At 40.7% G+C, this 20,866-nt stretch overlaps 2 protein-coding genes across 2 annotated transcripts; both read right to left on the reverse strand.

Annotated features, from left to right (window-relative positions):
* Positions 1-2,404: 2,404 nt before the first annotated feature.
* Positions 2,405-3,766, reverse strand: LOC103248732 (olfactory receptor 8B4). The gene has a single exon (XM_038004916.2). It carries the CDS (start codon positions 3,464-3,466, stop codon positions 2,405-2,407), a length of 1,062 nt encoding a protein of 353 aa, XP_037860844.2. The 5' UTR covers positions 3,467-3,766.
* A 15,812-nt stretch (positions 3,767-19,578) lies between these two features.
* Positions 19,579-20,799, reverse strand: LOC103248731 (olfactory receptor 8B8). The gene has a single exon (XM_008021330.3). It carries the CDS (start codon positions 20,644-20,646, stop codon positions 19,705-19,707), a length of 942 nt encoding a protein of 313 aa, XP_008019521.2. The 5' UTR covers positions 20,647-20,799; the 3' UTR covers positions 19,579-19,704.
* Positions 20,800-20,866: the final 67 nt, after the last annotated feature.

Here is a 20,866-nt window from a genome sequence, read left to right on the forward strand (position 1 = left end):
GATCCACTGGAAGTTCTCCTTGTACTCTCGCTCTTCCTGCTTGGAGGGTCACTTACCTGTCTTCTCCCACATGGTTAGAAATGTGAGAGACAACAGTTTACTCCTCCTGATACTCCAAAACTATGTCATCACTTAATCGTTACATAATTCTGTTTGAACATCAATGTTAGTAATACTTGCGTGTTTCCAATTTACAACTGATTACAGATTCTGACTGTAGCTAAGGGTCAAAGTTATAGATTTGAAAGTCACCATCAAGTGCATGGTTGTTGAAGTCACCTGAGTCAGAGAGATACCTCAGGAAGAGCCCAGAAGAGAAGGACACCAAGAACTGAACCTAGAAGAATCTCAACCTTAAGAATGCTTCCTAAAGAGAAAAAAGTAGTCTTGCTAGAAATTAAAACGTCATGATGTGAGGAGATGAGAGAGTTGTGGTCTTGTGACAGAAGGACTCACTTTAGGACAGATCTGACACTCAGTTTCAAATTATGTCTCTGTTACTGGAATGCAACAGCCCTCAACCCTGCTTCTATTTGTTTAACACTGTGAGAACAAACAATTCCTTAATGTCAGCCCAAAACAATATGCAAGATGATCCATCCTTGGTTTGAGACAGAAGTGCAGACCTTCTGAACTTATTTAATGTTGTATTTTCTGTGGGAGCAATAGATGCTCTTATTTGACTGTTAACAAGAGCCAAGAAAAGTCACTCTGAGTTTTTATCATGTCAGATCCTCAGTCACAAAGGAACTTCTTTCCAAAAGATCCAAGCCAGTGTCTGATTAAGTCAAACATACCTTCACGGCTACTCACCCCAGTGCCAATATGGAGTGAATGCAGGGAAAGTTATTCTTGGACTTTAATGCATTGATTACATAATTGTTCCTTTCCATTCATATCCTATGCCCTGACTTAGTTCTTGTTCCCACTCATTTATACCAATGGTAATTGGGTTTTTTTTCTTTTTCCATATCAAAGTAGATTTACTTTTATCCTTCCTTATTCTTGATTCTTTTCTAATATCCCAAGACCCCCATGGACCTAGACACAGACGGTCCACTGGAGGGTGGGATTCAGCAAGGCCCAGAGGACTGACCAGCAGTGGTTGAGTAAGGTATTAAATCAATTCCAATAAATGAATTAATGTTTAAGATATCTCAAATAGTGCACAAACACATAGTGCAAGCTCAGTAACTGTTAATTGTCATAATTATCGTAATCAAGGCATAACCCAGGTATCAAAGTTTTTTTCCTCCAAAGATCTTCTTCCTCTAACAGACTTGGAGAAGATAGAGTTTGTCTCACGTCTCCTGTTGGTCAGCTCTGTGCTGCGAGTGCTTCTCTGCCCTGCTCTCAGCTGTCCCTCAGAATGTCTCCTGGCCACAAGCTGGAGCACCAAGCTCTTCATTGTAGAACAGCAGAACCTTTAGCAGAGTAATTCAGAGTGGTTTTCTGCACTCAAAATCCAGATCCCTTCCAGACTCCCTAAGAGTGGGAAGTGTAATATGACTTCTCTTTCTTTCCGATTCTGTATTGATTAATTGTAATACACACACACACACACACACACACACACACACATTGTCAGAACTGTAAAAATCTAAATCCACTTTAAAGAATAAGCAATCTTCCTAAAATCCAATAGTGTGCTCAGTATCTCCAGAGCAAGACAGAGGCCACATTTTACAGATCATGCAAATCTGTGGAGTTCTTTGTTTTTTCTTCAACCTGAGTCTCCAGAGCTGAAGAAATTGGGTCAATTACACAGGATCACTTACCCCTGATTACCATTCCAAGGCCCAGAAGTTTTAAAACTTTGAAATAAAAGATTTGGATTTGATTTATCCTTACACAGCAGAGCACAGAAAATTCTTGCATGAGGGCTTCTCTTATGTACATACATGTATATGAAAAGGAGGATTTATGATCTTCCTGACCAACCAACCTCCTGAAGGGCTGGAAGATTATATTAGCATTGGCAACAAGGTATCTACCTTTGATCTTTAATAAGTCTGCTCATGTAACTAAAGAGAAAATGTTCCTCAACCTTTATACCATCACCTGCCCCTTGTTCCAGCCAGAAACACTCTTGCTCAGAAAAACTCATTTAGCCTACCAAGAAAAGAATGGAAGGCACGGAGCCTCATCTTACTCATCTCTTGGGCCTAATACAGAGTTCAGTAAACAAAAGGCATTTCTTAGGTGCTAACTCGCATGCAATGAGCCAATTTAAGTGTTGCAAAATAGTATAATCCTCAAGGAGAGTATAGAAAAGAGATTTCCAATTTTTAAAAGTGGAGAGAAGACTCTCTGAGGAGAAAGATTAAAATTCCACCTATAGATAGAAAGACACTTGAGTATCATGCTTACCGAAAACCAGTTGCCAGTGATACAGAGAGACCCATTAGAAGCGCACTCTCTTCAGGGTTTTACCCAGGGCAAGTTTAACATCCTTATTCCTCAAACTGTAGATCAAAGGGTTAAGCATGGGAACCACATTGGTATAAAAGACTGAGGCAAATCTGCCATGGTTCACAGAGCTGGGAAAAGATGCTGTGAAGTAGGTGAATGCCCCTGACCCAAAAAACAGAGCAACAGCAATTATATGGGAGCTACATGTGCTAAAGGCTTTGGATCTGCCCTCTGCAGAAGGAATATGGAGGATGTTGGAGAGTATCAACGTGTAAGAGATGATGATGCTTAAGCTGGATAGCGTGATGATTACTCCAACAACAATGAAAAATACCAGCTCATTGATATGTGTGCTGGTGCAGGAGAGCTGCAAGAGAGGGAGAACTTCACACAGATAATGGTCAATGATGTTGGAATCACAGAAGCTCAATCTCAGCATGCTTCCAGTGTGGACCATGGCCCCAGCAAACCCTACCACATAGGAACCAAACATCAGCAGAAAGCAGACCCTTGGGGACATGGAGACCATGTATAGCAGAGGGTTGCAGATGGCCATATAGCGATCATAGGCCATTGATACCAACACATAGCACTCAGAATTGACGAAGAAACAGAAGAAAAATAGCTGAGTCATGCATCCCACATAAGAGATGATACTTTCTGACACAAAGTCATTCAGCATTTTGGGGGTAAACACACAGGAATAACAGAGATCTATAAAGGACAAATTGAAGAGGAAAAAGTACATGGGGGTGTGAAGGCTCAGATTTATTCCAATTAGGGTGATCAAGCCCAAGTTGCCCACCACAGTGAGCACATAGATCCCTAAGAACAGAAGGAAAAGAGGGAGCTGGAGCTCCGGCTGTTCTGATAATCCCACAAGGATAAACTCAGTCACTGAGGAGCTGTTTCTCAGAGTCATTCTCTCCTGGCGAGTTGTCTGGGGAATCAGAGGGCAAAACACAGAGTCATGACAGGCACAAGCATGGCTAAGGGAGGGAGGCTCTAGCAGACCAGCCAGTGTGCAGATGCCCTCTCTTCCGTCCTCCCTCATCTACACACCTGCCCACCCTGAGGTATGGACGTGTCTGTGAGAGGATTTCAGCTCTGCTGGGCCAATCATGAATTCAAGCTAGCATCTCTTACCAAGAATTCTGTCTCTGCTTGAGAGATGAGGAGGGAGAGAACACATCTGAATTGGCTGCCCAGGGACTCTCAGAAAGACACCCTGAGAACTAAGAGTACAACCTGGGCCGCTGCCTCAGGTGCTGAGAGACCAGAGCTCTCAAGGTCCCCAGGACGCCCTCCCATTCTCTGCCTCCATCTCCCAACTAGATAGTGGATTTCCATTTGGAGAGAAAGCCAGTAGTTTTCCCTACTGGCTCTGCACATCCCCCGACCCGCCGCCTCCTCAAAGATCCTCCACTCCATCTCAACAGTGTCAGTGTTGAGAGCAGAGACAGGATCCGTGCTTCCCAGAGCCCTCGGTTGCGAGTTTCAAAGAGACCATCAGGAAAGACGGGATTCAGACCTTCACTTTCCTTTTCCTGGGCCCCACTCAGTGCTGGGCCTCACGCCGTCTCCTTTTCCATTAGCCAGAAAGAGAAAATGGTGCTGCTTGTGGAGAAAGCACACAACCTTGCCTATTACCTCTTTTGACTCCCTCGGTGCTGAGAATCAGAGCTTTTACAGACCCCAGGCTTCAAGGTGCTCAAGGAATAGACCACGGTTTCTGTTTGTGGATTTTCCCAGATGGTCTCAGCAACTTCAGGAAAGAAAACTAGGGACTCTCATTTTGACCAGAACCCCAGCTGTCATATCGCAGAGGAATTTAAGCTGTTTGATGATCTCAGGGACCTGATTAGACACAGTTTCCCCTGGGAATTTCTCCAAGATCTGTCTCTATAGGGAAGGAATTGCACTTTGTTTACAGCCTGGATAACAGTGCTTATCTAGCATCTTGGGAGTGGGGGGTCCACTCAAACTTTCCCTCTACTCCAGGGATTTCATGTTACTCAGTGCTGAGTTTAGGAACTCATTTTTTCCTTTCTTATTAACTCTCAGAGCCTAAGCTTGAATTTAAGGATGAATAACCCCAACCTTAGCTACCATCTCCAAATCTTCACAGGGAGCTATGAGAGTAGGACCCCTCAAAAAAGGTCAGATCAGATCCACAGAGAGCACCTCAGACAAAAGGCTTCTTGGACCATGTGCTGCTCAGAACAGAAATCACACCACCTCCACCACAAACACCACCTACTTGCAGCTCTAATAAGGGCCACAGACAGGCCTTTACTATATATGAAGAGATTAAAATATCACAACACATATGCAAGAAAGCGCACACACACACACACACACACACACACACACACACACACACACCCTACACAGAGTTACTCTCTAGGCATGCAGGCTTAAAGTATAATGGGAGATGGATGTGAGGGTTTAATCCTGCCATTTTTCAGATGACAAAGTTGCTCTCCATATGATCTGCTAGATGAATATTTTAAGAAAAATTCAAAGACATGGGAGCATCTGCATTTGTAAGTTTCACTAAGCTGCCTAAAATAATCCCAGTTCGCCTGGGACGGTCCTGACTTCCACTCTTATCTCTGTATAATTATTAAGAGCATACCCTTTCACTCTCAGAAGCATCTGGACTTGGATAACAAATTGTATGATCACTGGATAAAAAGAGCAGAAGTAGGCGGGGCGCGGTGGCTCAAGCCTGTAATCCCAGCACTTTGGGAGGCCGAGGCGGGCGGATCACGAGGTCAGGAGATCGAGACCATCCTGGCTAACACGATGAAACCCCATCTCTACTAAAAAATACAAAAAAAAAAACTAGCCGGGCGAGGTGGCGGGCGTTTGTAGTTCCAGCTACTCGGGAGGCTGAGGCAGGAGAATGGCGTGAACCCGGGAGGCGGAGCTTGCAGTGAGCTGAGATCCGGCCACTGCGCTCCAGCCTGGGCGACAGAGCTGGACTCTGTCTCAAAAAAAAAAAAAAAAAAAAAAAAAGCAGAAGTAGCTTTTCAGGTCCTCTGGCCCCCAATGTCTCCTAAATCCACTGACTTTCATCCCCTTTTGGACAGTCTCTGTATTTCACCCTCCTTAAGCCCACCTTTCTGGACAACCAATGTTCTCTCTTAAGGAGAACCAGTCTTCAAAAATGGGAAAGGCATTAACTGCAAGCTGCTTCTGATTTATACCTAGCCCCAAAATCCTAAAGCAAAGAAGCACAACCCCTACCTAGTTTTCTGCCTAAAATCAGTGAAAAGGGAAAAAAGGGGGATAGGAATTACCTAGGTATAAGGAACAAATATTAGTACGTTGTTGTACATCACTGTATGTGGGAATAGTAAATTGGTTGGCAGTACTTGACAAACTTGGACATATGCATACATTTTGACCCAGTGGCCTACCACTAAGTGTATACTGAATAAAAATAAGTATGCATGTTTACCTAAAGACATGTCAAGATTTTGCACAGCAGCATCGTCCTTCATAGCCACAAACTGAAATCACCCCATCTGTCAGCCAACTGTAGACTGGAAAATAAATGGTAGGATGTTAATAAAATAAAATTCCACACAGCCATGAAAGATAATGACATAGATAAATGTCACAAACCAATAGGGAGTGAAAGGAGCCAAGCACAAAAGAGGGCATATTTTATGATTTCATTTATATACACTTTAGAAACAAGGAAGCTAATCTATGGTGCTAGAAGTCACACAGCACTTCCTCTTGGCTGGGCAGGCAGGGGCTAGTGACTGGAGAAGGATTTGAAGGGTGCTTTAGGGTTGTTGGCAATGTCTGGTTCTGACAGGGGTGCCGGTGACACAGATGTATGCAGTTAGCAAAAATTCATGGAGCTCTATCCTTATGTTATACTTAAATAAAAAGTTTATTTAAAACGTAAGTGGAGAACAAAAAATAAATCATCCTACCAAATTAGTTTAAGACAAAAATTACTCAAAAGCTTTGAGCTATAATTCCCCCATTTGTAAAATGGATATTTACTGCCCTGGCAACTCAGCATAGTAGAACGTGCAAGAAAAATAACACCGTTTATGTTTCTTTTCCATCTTATGGCACTTAAAATTTAAAAAAAAAACAACAACAAAAAAAACACATTTTTTAGTATAAAAGGAGGAAATCAAGAGAAAAGAGAATTAATGCATATGGAGCAACTACAGAGTGCCTGGCCTTATGCTGGATGTTTTCTGATGTAATATGTTGTTTATAACAACTATACAATGTGTATGTGTGTGGCAGATTGCATTTCCCGAGTATGACTATACCAGTGAACACACACATACACAGTCACACATGTATATACCTTGCATCCCACATGCTCTTGATATAATAAGACTGAAACTCCTCCAATCAAAAAGATGAGGCCTATATGCCCTAATTTTGCCTCTAGGCAGGGACTTGGGATTTTTCCAATCAATAGGGTATGGTGGAAGTGATGCTATGTGACTTTCAAGGTTAGGTCATAAAAGGGTAGAGCCTCCACCAGGCATGCATTCTCTCTCTCTCTATTCTCTCTCTCTCTCTCTCTCTCTTCCTCCCCCACCCCCATCCCCCGCTCCCCGTACTCCACATTGATCTCTCTTTTGACATCCCTTAACCTTCAGGAAAGTCATATCAAAACCCTCTGGCCTTGTCACAAGATAAAATTACATAATTACATGCCATAGGAACTTAACTCTTGTTTATGTCACTTACCCTGTAGGAAAATTGCTCTCATTATACAGTACATTATTTCATTTAAAGTTGTGATTTCCAAGCACCTACCAAAAATGTTGAGCGTGGACTTACTGTACACTATAAGGTAGCAAGTGGGTGGTCATTTGTCCAGTGTTGAGGAGCAGGAGCCCCTTAGGACCGACATGCCAGTGAGTGGACACTTGGAAAAACACTCAAGGGAAATAGCCAGGGGACTCACCAGGACAGGTATGGATCACTTGGCCCAATTCTCCCGCACTACCAAGAAAGTCTCCTTCCGGTTCCATATTTGAATAATGTTTATGAGGTTTACGAAGAAAACAAGCATTGCTTTTTAGTACACATAATTCCTTACCCATTGCATTTTCCCACCCTGAATGGCAGTTTATTAGATATGCAGCAATGGTCTAACAATGGAAGAGAGAATCATTAGAGTAGACATCAATTTATTAATCATCCAACAAATATTTATTAAAGCTAGTTATTTCCAGCAATATTGCAAATGCTATTGTATTAGTCAGGGTTCTCTAGTGGGACAGAACTAATGGGATATATATAGAGAGAGGCATTTATTAAGTATTAATTCACATGATCACAAGGTCCCACTATAGGCTGTCTGCAGGCAGAGGAGCAAGGAGAGCCAGTCTGAGTTCCAAAACTGAAAAACTTGGAGTCCAATGTTAGAGGGAAGGAAGCATCCAGCACTGGAGAAAGGTGTAGGCTGGGAGACTAGGCCAGTCTCTCTTCTACATTGTTTTGCCTGCTTATATTCTGATCTCGATGGCAGCTGATTAGACTGTGCCCATCCCAGATTAAGGGTGGGTCTGCCTTTCCCAGCCCACTGACTCAAACGATAATCTCCTTTGGCAACACCCTCACAGACACACCCAGGATCAATACTTGGTATCCTTCAATCTAATCAAGTTAACACTCAGTATTAACCATCACAGTTATATTCAGAAAAAGTTCTCAGGATAAAAAAAAAACAAGAATTCTGGACAAAATATTAAAAACATCTATTTGTTCACATTTGAGCTGCCAAAAACTAAGTAAAAATCTGTGGGAGCAAAAGAGAAGTAACAAAGTAAGATTTCAGAGGGATGCACAAACCCCAGAGCTAGAGTTTGTCTTTGGGGAACTAGCGGATTCCTGGGGAGCAGAGTTGGGGTTTAATGAGTTAGCTATGCAGGAGATAAAAAGATAAAGCCTGGAACCTTAAGCAGGTTGGAAGTTTGGAACCATGACTGACTCATAATACTGACTTCCCAGAAAAAAAAAAAAAAAAAAAAAAAAAAAAAAAAAAAATTCTCAGTGGCTAACTTGGAGAAAAAATGCCCACAGCAGGAGCCAGCCTAGAAATATAACTGACTTGGCGTTGGCTCTAGAATGGCAGAAAAACAGACAAAATAACCTCTGACAATTTCTAATCACCTCTGTGTTTCAAGTAAAAAATGCATATTACAAATATAACAATAACAAAAAGTTCTTTCTGGAGAATACCACTTAAATCCAGATATGAAATAATTTCCCCAGATAAATATCCAAGGATCATGAGCTTGTGGAATTACTAAACAAACACAGAATAATCCACCATCAATGAGACTCACCAGGAATGATAAAACACAAATTACATACCTAGCCAAACCTGCAAAATTACTAGCTTGTCAGGGACAGAAAACAAAATATATGTATATGATATGTTTTTAAAAATTATAAAAGCAAACAAAGTATAAAGAAGGAACCATCAAAACTGAAAGAACCCTCCAAACTTTAAAGAATCAAATAGAAGTTTTAGGAATGAAAATATGATGATTAAAATTGGGACCTCTATGAATATGTTAGATAGCTTATTGGACACAAGTGAAGAGAAAATAAGTAAACTGGAGGGTAGATCTGAAGAAAGCGTCCAGAAAAGTCAACATCAGTGTGAGAGAGACTATGAATTAGAAATACAATTTAAGATATGTAGAAATAAGAAGTTTCAATGTGCATGTGTATGTGTGTGTATACATAAGCATTTAAAATAATTTAAACCCTGTGTTTTGCTGCAAAAACAAGGCAACAATCAAAACAGACACAACCCCTGAACTTTCAAACATATAATCTAGATGGAGAAAGCTAGAAGAAACAGATATTGACACATAATTAGAAATACAGTAAGTGTGCCAGGAAGAGGTTCTAGAGTTCTATGAAACCATTTAAAGTGGGCCCTACGAAGTCTTCAAGGTCAGAGAAGGCCTCCCTAAAGAAGTGAAATTCAGTTTTAAAGCTAAATTTAAGTAGAAATTTAAAAATATATAGCTGTTTGTTTGTGACTGTCCAGCATTGGAATTCCTTCCAAATTGAGGACTCTGCCCCTATGTGAGCCTTGGCTGGAGCAAGCACCCAGCCTCCTTCTGTGAAAGCACCCCAGAGAACATCAGATCTGAGCTCAGCCAGTCAGATGTTCCCAGGCAGAACTCTTGAGTTTGGGGCAAGTGACAGAAAAAAAGCCACGAACAATTTATGTTTCATTTTTGCAAAATCAAAAACAAACACAAATCTACCGACCAATAATAAATGTTAGGTACTAGTGGTGCCAGCAGGAACAATCAGTGCAGTCTAACCGGATAGTAGTGTGGTATAATTTGGCTGAGATTCCACCTGTCTAGCTCCAAAAACTAGTTCCCTAGCCTGCTCTAAGATTCTATGAACTACCCCATTTATTGCTAATGAGCTCCCTTTTTTGCTAAAGTTAACCAGAATCAACTGCTGCTTGCAGCTAAGATCTCTGTCTACTAAAATAGGGACTGGTGGTTAAGGGGTCTGTGGGAAGGGACTAGAGACAGGGAAAGCATCACAGGCTGTGGGACAATTTTTTTCATCTCCCTATGATCGGGACAGGCACACTCCCTGCAATCATCTGCACAGAGGCGTGTAACAAACCCTCTTCAAAGCATGTAACAAACCCTCCTCAAAGTTTTGGTCTATTTTTAATAGACCAAATGATTTTCCCCTTCCAGGAATATGTTTGGATGTGGTTTGGAAAATAAAATAAAAAAGCATCCCAGTTTCCAAAGACTGCTATTCTTCATACTCTTGCAACAAAGTTCTTAAAACCTTGGATTCTTCAATGATTCCTTTTTTTCTAAATAAGCTAAATTATGCTTCTCAGTGGAATGAATATAAGTTTCTTTGCCAGTTAAACAGAAATGCATTTAATGAATTATCTAGCCAGGTTTTTTAATGGAATGTGGGCCATATATAAATAAAATAAAATGAAAAGATTATGTTTAAAATCTAAGGAAGTTAATGGCTCAATAACTAATTTTATTAATGAAGAATATCTAGTGTATGTTTACATTAGTCAATGTTATGATGGTGTTCTGCTTTTCCATATGCTCTATATTCACTTTATTGGTTTCGAGATCCCTTATAAAATCAATACATGGAATAACGTTTTGCACATCTTGTAAAATTTGGAAAATAATTTTGCTCTTAAAACTATTATAGGCTATTATGGAAAGTATATCTTTGATTTTATAACAGGTTATTTTATACTAAATCTTTATTCAGAACCTCTCCAGTTATTATATTGTTACTATGGAAATTCACAATCTGCTTTATGACATAGTTTTAGAAATGTATTGCTATCAGTCTTGAATAACAAGTAGAAGGTTACCAGCAGAGAAAATCAGGAAAACATTTTGAGCAAAAGGAACCACAAAAGGAAATGGAAAAGGTTATAAAGGAAAAAAAACACTGCAAATTTTAGGAATTGCCAAGTGACAGAGAACTGAACAGCTGTATACATGGCAAGGAGCGGTTGGAAATTGTGGAACGGGTTAATGATGAGAAATGTAAAAAGAAAATAAAATGTCAGTACCTTCCAAATTCATTGTACTGAAGGGAAAAGTTAAGCTCTGAAAGCTGACTCACTCATGTTAACATGACTGTTTTTCTTCTCTGCTGCTTGACTGCTGCTTTGTGTTGAGATGTTATACAGTAACTAAACTCCCTGTTCTTTATTCAAACTCAACTAAATGACACTGGAAATAGAGACCCCTTGTGACTGTTACCTCTTTACAATAACATGTAAAACAGCCCCCTTAGAGTGGAACCAATAGTAGTCAATCAAATCTTATATCTGTGTGTTAGCCTTTGCATGGAAAGTGTAATCCTGTTCCGCACCTCCGTTTTTTTTTCTGTATAAATTATCCTTATTTTTCACCACACCAGGAGCATGGATCACCATTCTTTGGTGTAGCTCTGCTCCCTGGACCATGCCCTCATACTTTCCATTTTAATGAACTCTGCTTAAATTAGATTCTGACCCTTTTGATTATCTTAGGGTGACATAATTAATCATATCCCTTTCTGTCTGAGACCAGAATCAATCAAAAAAATTAAAACAGCAGTAACACAGGAAAAAAAAAAAGCCAACTTTATTGCTGATAAAGTTAATTGGGAAACCAGCTTGGATGTGCAACAGGACCTTGTAATTCTCTCAATGCACATCACAGATTAAATTTGTTCATTTAGGTCTAAACTGAGCTGGACAACAGTTGTCTTCACTACAAAGGAGAAAGGTTGAAAATGCAAGAGATTAGTGGGGGCCCTGAGAACATACCTATTCCGCTAGGAAAAAAAAAAAGGAAAGGGTCTGTAGGAAGAAGGCTGGGTCACCCTGAACCACAAGTTCATTCTCCCAATTTCTCATCAGTCCTATAAACCACTCCTCTCCCTCAGCAGCTTCCTGATTTACCTTCTGGGACCGAAAGCCCCACATGCTCTAGAGAATGCGAGGTGCAAAGCATAAAGGAGACCAGAATCACAGTTTGGGCCCAAATCAGTTGTTACCACAATTTGGACTTGACTGTGGCCAATGGTAAGCAAGATGGGAGAGTGCTGACATCATCAGGCTGGCCTTCTGGCTTTTAGAAATGAGACAGATGGGACTGGAGACAAAAAACCTGAACTGGAATGGTGCAAGGGATATGCAGAATTTGACACCTAAGGATAAGAAAGGGAAAGCTACTTTTAGAATTTAGAAAAGGAAATAGGATCATCAGATGAAATGTCACTGTTACAAAGTTCTTTGCGAAGGAGGAAACTATGTTTTCTGTGAGGCAAACAGAAACATTTGTCTTTCTACTGACCTGATAGCTATAAACACAGCAAAGGAAAAATCATAATTTTGGTATATATATTTAATCATACAGAATTCTAGCTGTTTATAACATTTCACACAATGAAAATAAAATTGCAGTTCGGGTGCAGTGGCTAATGCCTATATTCCCAACACTTTCAGAGACCAAAGCAAGAGGATCACTTGAGGCCCAGAGTTCAAGACCAGCCTTGGCAACATAGTGAGACCCCATCTCTACACAAAATTTAAAAGTCAATTACAAAAAAAGAAAATTGCAAAAGGGAACTTAACATGATCACATCTTTGTGTGTGTATATATATATATGCACACATATATATGTCTGTGTGTGTGTATATGTGTTTGTGTATATATATACATGCATATATATATGCACATACATATATATATACGCATATATAATTTTTGCAAACTGGTCTGTGCAATCACAACTACACAGACACACCCAGGAAAATATACACCAAAATGCTAAAAGTAGTCACATTTAGGTGCCAGGATTATGGAATTTTAAAAAAATTTTGCTTATTGCTACATATTCCTTATCTCACATAGTCCTACAATAGTAAAACATGGCTTTTGCAAATTTAAGAAAAATAATTTTTAAAAATTAAAAAATACTGCATAATTTCAGTATTTTAAGGTCTAAGGGTTTCTTCAAAGTGTATTTAGCATCTTCTATACCTAGCAGGCATTATTACCTGGCTGAAGTTGGGAATATAACCTCAATAAACATTTTCTAAATACATTATTGCATAATCCATGTAACAGGAGATCAGTAGGTCTCCGATATGTTTATATTACTGATCCTTAATAATAATGACTGAGCTAATGCTCAGTGCATTAAATAAGGAGAAAAATCTTTAATGTCTTCATCTTAGCATTTTCTTTGACAAATTGTTTCAACTGAGAGTGAATGTAGGGACTTGTTCAGCTCAAAGGCAGCAAGGACTTGGACTTTGTACAAGGTGAAAATATATATGCACCACGCGTGCTCCTTCTTGCACACCCAGACTGAGCCTTCTGGAAGGCAACTAGTGTTGAAAGTGTGGGCGACTCTGGAGTCCTGCAGTCTCAATTCAATTCTTTACTCCACCACTGACTATCTGTGCAATCTTAGGCAAGTACCTTAACTTTTTACAGCCTCGGTTTGCCCATTTATAAAACAGGGACAATTATCTCATGCATTTGTACAGGAGATTAAATGAGAACTTGTATCTAAAGTTCATAAGACAAATAAAGTCTCAAAAATGTTATTATTAGGGTTTGAAAAACTCATGTCCCTTAAATATTAAATTTTTATCTATATGTGCACATTCATTCTCAGATCAGGGTAGTATGGAAAAAAATTTAAAAGGGAAGAAGCAGGAAAGGAAGATATTACAAAATACTACAAGAATGGAAGAAGCAAATGGAACAAGCTGTCATGTCTTTGAGGAGGCCAGACAGAATGGCATTTACAACCAAATTGCGTGGGTAAAAGTCTCAGGGCTTTCTTTCTTCCACCTCAGGCTGATTTTCTTCTCATCTAGTCCCATCAGTTACTAACAGGAACTGGAAGAAGCTGTCATGTGAGGAGGTAAAAAGTGGTAAGAAAAGGGCCACAAGTGACACTTAGGAATCATTGGCTTTGGCCAGAGTATTGGCCCATTCACAGAGACAAGTCCATTATTTGCCCACAGACAGGTGTATTCAGAGGGACAGACATAAAAATTGTATTTTACAGACATGAATGTTCTTCCACTCAATATCTGCTCACAGAATCACATTAAATATAGCTCATCTCCACTACCACTCATTTCTTAGTTGTAAATGCCATCAATCTCTAAACAGTACCAATGCTGGGCGGGGAACGGGCAGCAAGAACCTGAAATGTACCGTTTTGCCAGACAGTGATAAAGTGGTGCTATATTAAAAGGACACAGAAATCAGTGTGAAGTGGCTCCCCCTGGCCACATCAGGGACAAATTGAGCATCAGAGTAAACAATGATGATAATGAGTCATAACCAATTAGATAAAATTACAAAGCATGAGTCCATAATGACATAAATGAATGAACAAACTGATGAGAAGAAACAGTTCTTAACAGAATGCCCACTAACAAATAAAGAAGGCCTGATGGAATTAGAAAATCTTCATTTTTCAGGCATTAGAGTAATAATTGATTCAGGCAATAACTGATCATTAATGGATGCTAAAACCAATGTGTGAAAGTTTGAAAAAGAACAAAATATTTGCATAGTCTCAAAATATCTCCCTATAATGTACTGTGAATTGCAAAAGAAAAAGTGGCAATCTTTGCCATTAAAACTACTGAGGAACTTAGTTACAAAAAAACTCTGTATTATCAAATGCCCCAGAAGCAATTCTGGGAAGATATAAAACATACTTATTTGTGAGAATTTGTTTTTAAAAAAAAGGAAGATTTGTTCTGAGAAAGCAGTATCGTACCCTGCAAAGACAGCAAAAATGAATCAGGCTATGGTCTTGGTGGCTTTTTTCTAAGTATATTCATCTTTTCAAGGCGAGTGTTCAGGCAAGTATTCTGGGGAAAATGAGAGCTCCATGCGTGAATGATTCATTTTCTCATCATGTAAATTTTTCTTCAATGTGTTACCTCTGGGATATCAGTTTAAATGGAGAGTACAAAATGAATGCTCAATTGTTGGTGTTTTATAAAATCCTTCAAAGCCCTATGTTCAATTGAATAAAGATTTAGAGCTTAAGTTACCTATTTTATATTATGCTACACATTTTACCATATAAAGGGGTGGAAAGTTGAGGTTCACAAAACTAAGGGAGGGTCTACTTTCTACTACAGCCACTAGGTGACATGAGTCTAAAGTTGGGGATCCTGAGTGAACAGGAAGAATATGATCAGGGGACCGGAGTGACGGGCATATGTTCATCAATGTGGTGGAAGAAAGGAATGTGTTGCCAGAAGGATGAAAACAGGAAAGCCCCTTTCGTAAGGCAGCTTCTAAAACTGCTAGACACTCCATTCTTGTATCCAATAAATATTTGCTAAATTCCTACTCTATATATGCCAGACACTGTGCTAGGTATGGGGGATATAGCAAAACAGACACTGGTGATCTTGCCTGTACAACACTCAGAGTGTAATTTGTGGTGGGAGTATATACGGAAAAGTAAGCAAGTGACAGTCCCACACTGTCCAGCACTTACTAGGTTATGTTCGTGTGCTGTGAAAGCACAGAGAAGCGGCACTTAAACCCAAGAGGAAGAATGGAGGAAGGTATTCCAGAAAGAGACTTCATATTCATACATTACCACAAAGGCCAAGGGTGTCTGCCCTTCCTCAGATTAAACCGGTAACCAGAAATATGGTCAAGCCAAGAAAAAGCCATTTAAGAAATAAGGCGAGTTTATATGGAAGGAAATGTAGAAGGAAAAAAACATTTTCAACGTTGCTCCCTGTTTTCTTTATCGATCCACATACCACAAGTAGTTGTTGAAATAAAGTAACGGGAAAAAAGATGTAAAAAGGAGGAGACAATAATATAAACACTACCATCACCAAAACTAAAAGTAACACATCCCTATGAGCAGTGCCCCGGCTAGGACAGAACCTGACCAAGAGTAGATTTTCCAGATATGCTTATTCTGGTAATGAGAGTGCACACGGAGTTAAACTTTCAAGAGGATTTTTGCAACCAAATTCAGGAATCTTGTGCAATTCAGTCAGTCTCTGTCCAGGAATATATCCAAAGTATGGGGAAAACCCAAAGAGTTGCTGAATAAGTGTGTTAAACAAGTATTATTCATAATTTGGAAAAATGGAAATGGCCTAATGTACAGTAGTAGAAAACTGTTAATTACATATAATACATCGATATGATGGAATTTTGTGCAGTCATGAAAATTGAATTGGAGGCAACGGATCAGAACAAACAAATTCTTGCTGTGGGCTATGTCTTTCTTGGGGTGTACACTTTTGCAGCCAGAGCTAAAGCTCCCTTGTTTTCACATCATTACTTTCTCGCCCCCGCTTTTTTCCTAACCACAACCCTTCATATACACTTTTAGGCTTTTCTCTCCATTTATTTATCTTAGTAACAAACCCTAATTCATTCCTCTTCTAATTAATTTTCATAGTGGATATATTTCAAAGCAGGTTGTCATGACTTTGGAAACAAATTAAAAAAATTGTGTGTATGTATGTGCAGGCACACACAACTTGTACATGAAGTGGCTATGTAAAAATATACAGCTAACAGGCAACTATGATAACCCCTAGAAAAGAAGAGGACAGGATGACAAGAAAACTGAAGTAAAAGGAGGCTTCCTTTCACTGATTATTCTTTGGTACTAGTTTTAAATTAGTACCAAGACATAAACATTGTCTTAGTCTGTTCAATCCACTATAACAAAACCACACACCAGGTGGCTTTTAAACAACAGGAATTTATTTCTCATGTCTCCAGAGGCTGTGAAGTACAAGATTAAGGCAGCAGCAGATTCCGTGTCTGGTAAGAGCCCACTTTCTGCCTCATAGACAGAGCCTTCTTGTTTTGTTCTTACGTGGTAGAAGAGGTGGGGGAGGTCTCTCTCAGGCCTTTTTGTTGTTGTTTTTTGTTTTTTTGTGTGCTGGGATTATAGGTGTGAGCCACCACGCCCAGCCTCAGGCCTCTTTTATAAGGACACTAACCTCATTCATGAGGGCCTCACCCTCATTACCTAATCACCTCCCAAAGGCCTCACCTCCTTTCAACATCCGTCATTTCAAAATCTGAATTTGAGGGGACACATGTGTTCAGCCTACAGCAAATGTACGATCTGGTCAATATATAAATAAACACATCTTGTAAATGGAAAGTAGAAATAATCTGATAGAATATGATCATTTTCATATAAGCAAGCATAGGTCTAGAAAAACGAAGCAATTGTGCCAAAGTCACATAATAAATTAGTGCAAGCGCTGATACGAAAAGGAAAAGGATCTGGCAGGGATAGAAACAAATTTACCGCCCGGGCACGGTGGCTCAAGCCTGTAATCCCAGCACTTTGGGAGGCTGAGACGGGCGGATCACGAGGTCAGGAGATCAAGACCATTCTGGCTAACACGGTGAAACTCCGTCTCTACTAAAAAAAATACAAAAAAACTAGCTGGGCGGGGTGGTGGGCGCCTGTAGTCCCAGCTACTCGGGAGGCTGAGGCAGGAGAATGGCGTGAACCCGGGAGGTGGAGATTGCAGTGAGCTGAGATTGCGCCACTGCACTCCAGCCTGGGTGACAGAGCGAGACTGTCTCAAAAAAAAAAAAAGAAAGAAAAAAGAAAGAAAGAAACAAACAAACAAATTTACCGAGAATCTGGCATTTAATTATCTTAATACCGCTGAGAAAAACGTTTTTAAAGATGAAGAAATTGATGCTCAAAGACATCATGTAATGCTTAAGGTAACACAGCTGGTGAGGAGAAGCTCAGGTTCAAATTTGATTCTACCATCCAGTTCTCTGGGCTCTGCTCTTCTTGAGCCTTTATGCTGCTCTGCCCCTGTCAATCCCATAGCCAGCTAAATTCTGTGTTGTTTATCTAGTCCATGCTGTCCAAGACTCAATCCTCTCATTCTTTTGAATTCACCCTTATTAATCTGCACCATCACAAAGAGCAATACTATACATCCATTCAAACTTTACTCTTTCTAAATAGAAGAGAATCTTCCTAAAGGGAGACTCATAAGTCAACACATTTTCACAGCATTTCACATATCGTCGTTTTACAAAGAAATCTACTATTTATAATCTTGTTAAACCGAAAAGCAACTCTACCTTCCTTTATACAGTACCATTAGGCTGTGGGCCTACAAACCTGAGCCATGTCATTTCTCCCACCCTTTATTGGAAGGTGCAGCAGTCAGGGTTTCTGCAAAAATCAGATGATCCGCACAAAAACAGTAATTGAAAATACAACAGAGAAACTACTTGCATTCGTTTAAGCAAAAGTAGTTGGGAGAACCCACAAAGGGATGGTCAAGCTCTCTGAGTTAGCAACAGCAAGGAGACATTATCACTCCTTGGCATGAAGAGACGAGGGAGGGAGCAGTTATTATAATCCAGTAAGAAATGGGGCATTCAGTTACTGCCACTGTAGCCCAGCTGGGAGGAAGTCAGGTAAATAAATATCATAATATCACACTCCTACCCTTTGAAGTCCTCTGCTGATGTTGCCATTGGTCTAACCCAACTGAAACCAGAGGGCAAGGAGACCGGTTAGGGAATATCTCCCAGGATTCGGCATGAGGCGCCAAGGCGCAGAAGGTTGATCTATGAAACCATGCAAAAAATACCCCACATGGTTTCTGCTGCATGCAGCATTATACCACTTGGTGGTCATTCCCTCCACTGACTGACTGCTGTGTGGGTCTCATCTGACTACTGACTTGTAACACAAGGCTCTCTGTGGTTCTGAAATATTCTCCAGATCCATAACTGACCACCTGAGGCTGTGGACTTCTCCATCTTGAGATTTTGGTTTTTTTGTTATTGTTTTGAGATGGAGTCTTGCTCAGTTGCCCCAGGCTGGAGTGCAGTGGCATGATCTTGGCTCACTGCAACCTCCACCTCCTGGGTTCAAGAGACTTTCCTCCCTCAGCCTGCTGTGTAGCTGAGATTACATGCATGCACCACTGTACCTGGTCCCTACCTTGACTTTTGAAAACAGGGAAATGATTGTATGTGATAGTATGTGAAATAATTCCCAAATTCTGTTCTTCGTAACCTTGACATTTTCTATAAGTTCTTCCACCCAACATCGCTAAAACTCTTCAAGTCCAAGTCCCTGAAGCTCCACCCCACTATCTTAAGAGGTATCATGCATGCTGCTCTCTGGGTCCTAACACACTTCCCCTGCACCTTCTGCAAAATGCTTCAAGAATTTCCCTGGTCATTTGGCCAAGGCCATCTCAACAAAAAATTCTGTATACTCCCTACCTACTTGCAAAAGTGCGACATTTAAAATTAGCCTTTGAAAAGTTGCACATAATTTCTGAGGACAGAATCAGATTTTAACATCCTAGGCCAGCTCACATTTGAAATGAAATCTTCCAGAGGCTGAGGGAGGAAGAAAGTGAGCCATAATGAAAAGCAGCCAGTACTGGAAATAAAGAGCCTGGATTTTAGTCACAGTTCCACTGCTGAGCAGCTAAGCGACCTCGGGGAAGGTACCTAAGCCTGAGTCTATCCTCAGAAATAGCGGGCAACTGAGTGAAATGATCTTCAAGACTTGCTGTGTGAGTATTCAATGCTCTTAAGAATATTTCTAAATTAAAGAACCCTTAAAATGGGGATGAAGAACCTGTTTGAGGAAAAATTCTATTTCTTCCATGTAACCAATGGAATCCAAATCACTTATGGGAGAAACAGTGTTTCTTTCCCGAGCATTGCCCTTTTCTCAGGAGAATGCATTTTTGTTCAAGATTTTCTTTAGAGCAACTTTGACGTCCTTATTCCTCAGGCTATAAATTAATGGGTTGAGCATGGGCACCACAGTGGTATAGAACAGGGAAGACACCTTGCCCTGGTTCATAGGTAAAATAGAAGAGGGTCTGAGATACACGAATGCTCCTGACCCAAAGAACAGAGAAACTGCAATTATGTGGGAGCTGCAGGTGCTGAAGGCTTTGGACCTGCCCTCCGTGGAACGAATGTGGAAGATGCTGGAGAGAATGAGAGCATAGGAAATGAAGATGGTGACGGTGGGCACACCAATATCGATGCCCACAACAACAAACACTACCAGCTCATTCACATAGGTGCTGGTGCAAGCGCGCTCGAGAAGGGGAAGGATGTCACACATGTAGTGGTTGACAAGGTTATTGGCACAGAAGGTCACACCCATCATGCATGCTGTGTGGGCCATGGCCCCAGCAAACCCCATCCCATAGACACCCAGCAAAAGGAGCAAACACACCTGGGGAGACATGGTGACCGTGTATAACAGTGGGTTACAGATGGCCACGTAGCGGTCATATGCCATCGCTGACAGGATGAAGGACTCAGAAACAACAAAGAAAAGAAAGAAGAAGAGTTGAGTCATACACCCAGCATAGGAGATGCTGTTCTTCTTCGAGACAAAACTCATCAGCATTTTGGGAGTGATAACACTGGAATAGCAGAAATCTATGAAGGACAAGTTATAGAGGAAGAAGTACATAGGGGTGTGCAAGTGAGAGTTGAGCCCTATCAGGGTTATCAAGCCCAGGTTCCCCATCACAGTGACCACATAGAAGCCTAGAAACAGGAAGAAGAGGGGGATCTGGACTCCCGGTTGGTCGGTTAAGCCTGCGAGGATAAACTCTGTCAGGAAGGAGGAATTCTCTGCAGCCATTTTCATTTAAGGCATTCTGTGGGGACAAGGGAAAAAGTTTAGAGAGAGAGAGAGACCACTGCTGCCCTCCCAGTCACCCTTCTTTCCTTCTTGAGAATAGGAGGCACACAGAGAGATTTTGAACTTCAGCAGAGGCGGCTTTGCTGCGGCTCCTCTGGAGTAGGCCCCCTCTCCATGGCCAGGGCAGGTGCTGCCGGGAAGGCCTCCCGTCTTTACTTTGATCCCT

The sequence above is a fragment of the Chlorocebus sabaeus genome, chromosome 1, assembly GCF_047675955.1.
Source record: "Chlorocebus sabaeus isolate Y175 chromosome 1, mChlSab1.0.hap1, whole genome shotgun sequence".
Lineage (NCBI taxonomy): Eukaryota > Metazoa > Chordata > Mammalia > Primates > Cercopithecidae > Chlorocebus > Chlorocebus sabaeus.